The 8,718-nt window shown below is 48.1% G+C and overlaps 1 protein-coding gene across 1 annotated transcript in view; it reads right to left on the bottom strand.

Moving 5' to 3' along the window:
* Positions 1–3,609: 3,609 nt before the first annotated feature.
* Positions 3,610–8,718, bottom strand: part of SH3RF3 (SH3 domain containing ring finger 3) — a 259,257-nt gene continuing 254,148 nt past the window's right edge. The window contains exon 10 of the mRNA XM_054846898.1: positions 3,610–6,878. Coding sequence (XP_054702873.1) covers positions 6,710–6,878 — 169 coding nt within the window. The 3' untranslated portion in view covers positions 3,610–6,709. The remainder of the gene's footprint in view (positions 6,879–8,718) is intronic.

Raw genomic sequence — 8,718 nt, 5'->3', positions numbered from 1 at the left:
GCTCCAGCCCTCTGATCAGCTTTGTGGCCCTGTAACTGTTTCTATGTAAGAGTGTTGGAGATACGTGGGCAGTGCTGCCGTGTATAAACCTGCTAATCTAGCAGAGAAATAGGCCACAAGTGCAGCAAATGTTTTTCTGCCTCTCCAAGACACCGCAATGTGTTTTGTCAGAGGAGAACAAGCTGGGAGTGATAGACATAACACGATTAAAATGGTGGTTGCTCTGTCATTTTCCATGCTAACCTGGGTGCCGGAGAATTGCTGAAATACGGCTGAAATGCCACTGCGCTACATCTTGTTTAAAAAAGTGATTTGTTAAAAGAACATCCACACCGAATAACTGAGTCTGGTCCATTAAAATAATATGTAAACACTGGCCCCACAGTTTAACCATCACATATTTTGATAGCCTTTAGGAACTGAAAGGCAATTCTCTCCCCCCTTTGCATTATCATATAACCTCATCAGAAGATAAACAGCCTCCTTACCCCCAAACATTTTGCAATTTGCATTTAGATTGTTTGGTGCCAATGTTCAGGATAAGATACTTCCCAGCTCTGTCAAACAAAACCTGATTGTCATTTAGCAGCGTGGCAGTCAATTTATGTTTCCATTAATGCAGATCCCAGGCAATTATCTGGGGAGGAGAAGGGGAAAACCTTAACAAATTGCACCCCTATCTGCTAGGTTTATTTTCCAGTGGGCAGCTGGAGGGCAAATTTGACATACCCATGAAGAAGAGCAAGTGAATCCCTTCTGCTATTGCTGGGGAGAAAGGAAAGGTGCGGGGGGCAGCTCACGGACCCCTTGGCTGTGCAGCACCACACACGAGAGCTGTCCTTGAGCGTCTCATGGAGGCACCGGTGATGTGGGGCAGGGTGCCCACACCTGGGTCGGGGATGGCGGCGGGGATGTGTCAGGCTTCGACTCCTAGCCTGATGCAGCGATGGAGCCAGGGCCCCAGCGGGTTTCCTTGGGGCTGGTACAGCACGTGTCTGCTCAGCAGGTGGAGACGCTCTGCCAGGCACCACTCTGTCCCCATAGTCCCCTGGGCTGTGCCTGAACCCTCTTTGGGGACCCCAGCCCTGTTTGGCCAGGTGGGGCGGCAGACGATGTGTCCTCCTGGTGATGGGACTGGCCTTCAGTGCTACCATGCACACCCCAGAGCTGCACTCCTGGGGCCTGACGGCAGCTTGCATGCACTGACACGGTTGGCATCAGCTTTAGTAAGCTCTTGTGCAGATGGGAAATGCAAATTTAATATGTTTTCCTTCTCTGACAGTTAATTGAAGACACTCTTCCCTTCCCTCCTGTCTCAATGGCCTCATTTCTCCTCTGCCCCATCACTTAGCTGTGCTCCTCATCACTGCCGCACTCCCCACGGGGAGCCCCTGGGCAACAGCAACCTCATCGCCAAAGGCATCTCCCCCATCACTCCCCCCCATCTTTTGCTGGGGCGCAGTGCCAATGGCACCGACTGAGCCCAGGGTTTCCCAGGCATTTCCCCTGAGGACATTCACCCCTAAAAAGCCAGCCCCCCCTTTCCAATGCCCTCCTAAGAGGGGCAGCCACGTACCATCGGGGTGGCCCCTGCTCCCCAACTGCTTTCCTTGCTCGTGGGTTTCTACACACACACACACATATGTGCACACAGAAGGCTGCAAAGCTCATAATCCTGCACACAAGACCATTTCTTTTTCCTGTTCAAAACCCCCGCGTTGCATCTCAGCTGGTGCGAAAGAGCCATTTGTGTTGGAAAAACTTTTCAGTGACTTCCTCGCCAAGTCAGTGGGATGCTGGTTGACTTTCCCTGGAGCTGCGGGGGTCTCCATGGGGTGGGAGCAGAGGAGAGGGACAAGTGAGGATGGAACTGAACTGTACCTATAAACACAGGGGGGATGTGCAGCGTGCTGCTGGAAGGGGTGGGGGGTGAGAGGACCCCCCTGGTGCAAGCCCCTCGGTGGCCTAGCTCATGGTCCTTCTGCGGCAGCATTGGGCAGGTGGTGCTGCTCGGCGGCTGAGAAAAATCAAGTTGTTTTCTGAAGGGAGGGGAGACACCCGCACCCCAGTAATTGGAAATACATCTGCGACCGCTTGGAAAGTTATTTTTGCTACATGAAAGGCTGGGATGTGAGGACAGGGCCTCCTCCAGACTGTATCACCCCTTGGCTTCCCTGCTAGTACAGCTCATTTATTTGGTTTGGCACCAACTAGCCAAGCTGTGTAGCTGCCAGGTTCACCATGTTATAAGGAGCTGCTGATGTCAGGAAGAGCCACAGGAAAGCCCTGCAGATGTTGTCCAGGTGGTTCTGCTCTCCACAAGTGTTTAGGAATAGTCAAGCTATGTAACAGTTTTACGATGATTATTTTTCTTTCAAAACATGACTGGGATTCCTATCAGGTGCTGGAGCAGGAGCAAAGGGTGGCGCGTGGCGTGAAGACTGGGTGACGTATGCGGCTTGTGCTGGCAGCACAGGCAGGAGAGGTGCCAGAGGAGCAGGACTCGGTGAAGCATGGAGGGGACTGGTGCTCCAGACCAACTTGGAAATATCTGGCAGGCTCCTCCACGTGGCATTTAGCACCATGCTGCTTGTCAGGCAGGGCAGCTGATGAGGCCAAGCAGAGGGAGAGGTGTTCCCTGCCCATGTTCAAATTCTTGCGGTTCCCGCCTTTTAAAATTTTAACTCAGGAGCGAGCTCCTGGGCTGAGGCAAAGAGAAACTCGTGTCACCTCGCTGGAAGGGTGGCTGCTTGAGCAAGGCCATGACGTAGAGTTGCCCGTGAGCTAGCCAAGCATGGCTCCTCCCGGCCCTACACGCTCCCAACTGGGACAATAAATTACCACCTCTGGGTGCCTCTTCCTCATAGGCACCTCAAAGGCATCTCCCAGCCAAATCAAAGCAAACACGTTCAGACTCAGTGCATGCTCCCTCCCAAATGCTCTGCACCGTGCTGCTGAACAGGAAACTCGGCCACGTGTAAAAAAGGGACTCATGCCCCTCGCCTGGTTTAGGGAGGTGTTCAGTTGGCCAGGGTACAACCTGCTCCTTTCCTTTCTCCTGGTTCCTCAGTTGTGTGTAGCTGGGAGGACACGTGGAACCTGCTGGCACCATGCCTGAGCCCACGCAGGGCAGGAGGAAGGGGGTCTTCCTCTGCCCACAAACTTACTCAACCCACCAGGCAACCTCAGAGCACCCCTGAAGCCTGCTAGCAGGATAGTGTCCTTATGAACGCTGGTGCCGCTGCATCCCCTCCCAGCCTCTCTGCCGCAGCTTTGCCCTCGCCACCTTAGTCCCTCTTCCTGGCCTCTTTCTTTGGCTCTACACGCCTTTTCTCCACGGGTAACTTAAGCATTAACTTCTCAAGATTTTGAAGAATCCCAGATCTGCCAAAAGAAGACCCAGAAAGAGATTCTGACTTCTGCTGAGGCATCTCTTACCTTTAGCTGGCCTTTATGTGGGGATTACTACTGAAAGCAAAGGAGATGTAGAGTTGACTCAAAAAGAGCAGGGTTTGCAGAGGGGTCTTCTCTGTTTTCCTTGCGAACCCCAGAGCCACTAACATTGTTACTTCACTTTGCCATCTAATAGAGAGAGAAACCTCAGTCAAGTTGCCTTAATGTTTATTTTATTTAAAGAATCAGAAACACAGTCATTGTAGCTCATTTGTACTCATATCCGCCAACATTTCCCAAATCACGTTAACATTCATGTATAACAAAAACATTTTCTGAGCTGTGCAAAGTTCAAAGGAATCATTCAATTACTTGAACCCATTTCTAGAAGACCAAACCTGGCATTTTACAAACTGAGGCCGCCAGAAGGAGTCTTTTCTTTTTTTTTCCCTCATTGTAGGAGATGCAGATGCCCTCTCCTCCCCCTTTCCCTGGTATGACAGGTAAGAATCAGACCACAGTACAAATCGAACCTCTCTCAGTCCAGGACTTTCCGAATGGCACTGGGTCACGTTTTCGTATCACTGAACTGTATTAAGTTCTGCACTTGTGCTCCTGGCATGGAAGTGATTTGTCCAAGAAGATTACTCAGTAACCCAAACTGTGATGATAAGCAATAAACAGGGGCCAGAAGCATCTGTTGTCAAAATAGAAACACCCACTCCCCCAAATATTTTTCCTTGCAGGAGGTACGACGGGAAGGGTTGTCGTCCATTTAAAAAAAAAAAAAAAATCATCCTCCCTGCAAAATATATTTTAAAGCACTGATTTCATGACACGACATGTACGTGTTTTCCTTGATCTTCTCACACACCAACTTTTGATCTGTTAGAGTTAAGCATGAAAAGGTGGAAATCTGGAACCATTTTAGATCTGGCTAAACACAATAGGCAGCAAGCAAGCCGTCATCCTGTTTCGTTTTTCTGAGTGTAGTAAATACACTCACGGAACAGAATTTTAAGAGAGCTTAAAGCACTGTAAGTTGTCAGAAAAAATCTCCTCATCTCTGACAGATCTAACCCAGAATTTTTATTGGAATTGATAACATGCATTTTGGCGTTGCTGACTTGCTAACTGTGCAGTTTACTGTTTGATGTGCAGTGATACCAGGTCTGATCTGGACCAAATAAATGGAACAGATATGGCTCTAGTCTCAAGCAAGTCTTTCCAGAAGACGTTTCTTCAGTCTCTTATAGGTTATAAAAAGGCAATTTCCTCTCAACAGTAACTAAACTTTTAGTGGCTGACTCATTACAATCTGGAATATGAACAAATGCGGCAATTTTAAGTATAAAAAGAAACACCCTGAAAATGATGCCTCCCTGTTTGAAGGTGCTATACTTGGCCATGGACTGTGTTTCTGGAATTGGTTTGTTACATGTGACAGCAAGAAGAAACTTATTTTACAGAGAACAAAGTCACGGAGCTGAACAAATAGGAACGCTCACTTACATGGGTTTTGATATGTACTAGTATACACGGCTTGAATGAAAACAAAACTTACACCTTTGCGTGTGAAATACTGGTAACGCAGTAATGATGTTCACCCACTGGGCATCTTCCTTTTAATAAGATCATCTCCAGGTTACAGTGCCTCCGACACGCTGTTAAACGACCACCACGTGTGGGCTTTGGCAAAGAGCCAGCCGCAGGCAAAGGCAAGGTACGGATACAGCTACGAAAAGCCTTTCATCATGTTTCATTCCTCGGGAGCCGATGTCTTTTTAAATACTCTCACAATCGTGTGACTGAATTTTTTCTCATTCTGCTTCATACGAATAACTGGCTAAACTCGCTTTACATTTATTGCACCTTTAAGTCCCTGGTAGATGGAAGCTTATATTGCCTGATACGGTTTGTATTGTAGCTTGACCACGTTAAGAAATCGAACAGTCTCCAGAACTGTACATTTCTACAGTAAGAAATCACATTTCGATAATGCTAATTACAGCCGTCACAGATCAGCTCTCGTCTCCATGATGCAATGACAGAGGAAAACTCCATGGTCCCTGCGCGTGCTAGAACCTGCAGTGTTCTTCTTATTGCCATGAAAAAGTCAATTAAAACGTCTCCTCTGGGAATTACTTCCATTTCTGGAGTAATTATCACTCTCCAGACAGAACGCTGTGCTTCGGCGTGGGTCTTCAGCCACTCTAAATACATAGGAGAGAGCGAGCGTGTGCGTGTTGCACAGGTGCGCTCCTCCAGGTATATTTATCGGTGACCACGTGGCTTTTTCTCTTTTCCTCTAAGAAGCACGAACAAGCAGTCTGATCTCGATCTTCAGGTACATTTCTAATTTCATACGTTGAATGCAAATCTTGTTGCAGCCTCTCTGTTTAACCAAATCAAATCTTTAACAATTAAAAAAAATAGCACCAGATGTATGAAAAAGAGGAAATGTCTGATCTAGTAGGAATATATATAAAGTAGAGCAATTCTTACAGTAAAAAGGTACGTCATACAAAAAAGCGATGGAAAGTGATACTGAAGGACAAAAATCCATGCTGCATATAATAAGGGCAGAAGACAGGCAAAAGGGATTCTGCTCAAATAACCACAGTTTAATGGTGGAGCCGTACTTCCTCCAGGACCTCCCCGGTGGCAGCGCCGGGACACCGGATGGTATGGGACTCTGAGCACTAACACACTCACTGACAAACTTGCGCAGCATATCTTTGAGGTATATAGAAAGCATGACATTAATGTTTTGGACTCCTCATTCTTTCTTGCACGACGATGCACCAATCTTTAGCTGGGGTTTTCTCCACCCTCCCCTCCCTCTTTTTCCCTCGGGAAAAATGAAATCCCAGTTTAAGAGCTTCCTAGCACACCTCCTGGAATTCTCAAATCCATCTTGCATAGGCCAGTAATAAGAACACTGCAGCTCTGACAAATAAGTTACAGCAATATAACAACTTTCCTCTTAATTTTTTTTTTTAAAGATATCTTCTCTATAATTTACACAAAGGGTTAACAGCTGGAGTTTAGGTTACGTACAGTCCAGATGGGCGTCCTTTCAGTCTGTGATTCCAGGTGGAAGGCACTACTTCAACATACCACTGTATGCACCGCACGCGGTCTCGGGAGCACAGCGGGGCACTGCGTCTCCAGAGCTGTAGACTGAAGGGCCTGGGGGGAGTCTTTGGAAATAAAAATGGCAGTGGTTATCAGTCCAGTTTCCCTTTGCTGTCTCTGCTTGTGCTATGCAGTTTCCCCTGAAAGCTCCTCCAGTTGAGAGAGCGGCGAGCCATCCTCAGAAGCTCTCGACAAAGCTCCCGGGGAAGAGGCCCGTCCTGCCGTTCCTCTGCAACGTCCCTTTGTACCAGCCGTCCTCCCGTTTCTTGTGCACAAACACAATGTCACCTTCCTTCAGTTCGATCTCGGCCTCGCTCTGCGGCGGGTACGGGACCACGACACGGTACCTTTGGAGACAAAAACACAAGGGCCTGGTCAGCCAGCGGTTGAACCCGCACCTGACAGCAGCAGCGAGGCACCGCGCATCTGGCAGACTCTGCTGGGCAAGACATTTGGCTGGTTTTACACTGGCCCGAGCCCCCACCTTCATGGATGCTCACCCAGATGTGAAGGGCTGTGTAAGCGGACAGGCTGACTGTCAGGAAGGGAACCATCCCCCAAAATCCCACATAAGGCACCTTAGTGGCTCCCCAGGGTGACACTTGCAAGCTGCCGTTGACTACTGAGGTCCTATTTCTGGTGCTGACCCGTAAAGCCAGACCGAGAAGCCAGCGCTGCTTTCAGGCTCCTTTCTCCCAGAGCGCTAATGACGTGTTCAGACCTGAAACCCTGCATCCCATCAGCCTGCTCCAGGAAAGAAAAGGGAGACACGTTTCCTCCTCCCTTCCTGCACCCAGTGCTTGGGCAGGTTCCTTGGAGGTGGCCTAGGAGGCTCCTGCTAGTTCACTGCCTGTACAGGACAAACTTCAGGACATAGGAAGCTTTTTATTTATTTAAAAAACTGGCTGTGTGTTGAGTCAGAAGCAATCACCTTGCCTGTCCATCCCTGCCTTTCTGTGAACCAGAAATCTTGAGGAAAAATACTTTTGGAAACATCAATAAGTTATGTTACGAAATGGTTGTATCTGATGCACCTACATTTTCTACTAAAACTCAGTATGACGGGAGGATCTTTGTCCAGCTTGACCAGAGACTTGATGGGGATGTACTCTGGAGCCAGACCATGAAAGCGGAAAGGTATTGTCAAATGCCAGGACTGCTCCCGGCAGTCCCTGCTCCGGGCCGCATGCTAAACCCGTGCCAGGGACTCGGCTGCTTTCTTCCGGCACTGCATCTGCCTCTGCTGTAATGTGTTGCATTCAGCACTACATCTGCTCCATCCAAAAATGGGGTTTGTAGTGCTCCCACCAACTGCCTGTGATATCGGCAGACGTTAGCTAAAGCAGTTCACATTTTTCTTATCATTATGTGTCTTGAGAATGTCCTTTTGTACATGGGGAAGGGAAGTTAAAACAGAGGTATCACATGACCTTGGAAGCACTCTCCAAACCAAGAGGGACTCCCTGTCCTGAACCATTCACAGCGCTCTCCAGGAACTTAGTTTTCAGTGTCACTTCATTTTAATGAAATAATGACGGGTCTGATCCTGATAGAGCTATTCTGCTCTCGGGCTCATCAGCAGGTATGCTCCTGAGAGCACAGACCGGGCCCTTTTACATTTGTGTGCTTATGTGCAGAGCAGGGAATATATTTCTGCTGCACTGGTTTTTTCTTCAGCACATGTACTTTCACAGTCATCTGGCATTTGGTTAACAATCAATAACTGTCTTGCTAATTGCAAAGTAATGAATATACTAAGATAGTTAAAAGATGCCAATTGATTACCTAAAGCCCATCTCCTGAGGATTAATATTTCCACAACCACTGCATGGCCACTGATGCCTCAGTCGTGCTTGTTACAAGGTGAGTATTTATTTAAAATAATATCCTGTCCTTGAGGACTGAGTTCAACATGCCCTGAAGGCTCTGGAGCACTCCCTGGGGCCATTCCCAGTGAGATGGTACCAAAGCAAGGGACTCTCCAGTGGCAGTCGCTAATTTTCTTTGCAGACATTGTTCAGGTACCTAGTGACTGCGGTTCTGAAACTAGGGACTGTGCTTAGACATGACAGTGAAAATACCAACTTTGGCTCTATCTTTGGACATCTCCACGGCCAAACATCCCGTTACTTGGAAAAGCATTTAACTCCATTTGCAGTGGAGATTCTGCTCTAAAACATGACTACA

This window comes from Grus americana, chromosome 1, assembly GCF_028858705.1.
Source record: "Grus americana isolate bGruAme1 chromosome 1, bGruAme1.mat, whole genome shotgun sequence".
Lineage (NCBI taxonomy): Eukaryota > Metazoa > Chordata > Aves > Gruiformes > Gruidae > Grus > Grus americana.
Note: the sequence above shows the minus strand (reverse complement) of the source record. Positions and strands in the feature narration are given on the sequence as shown.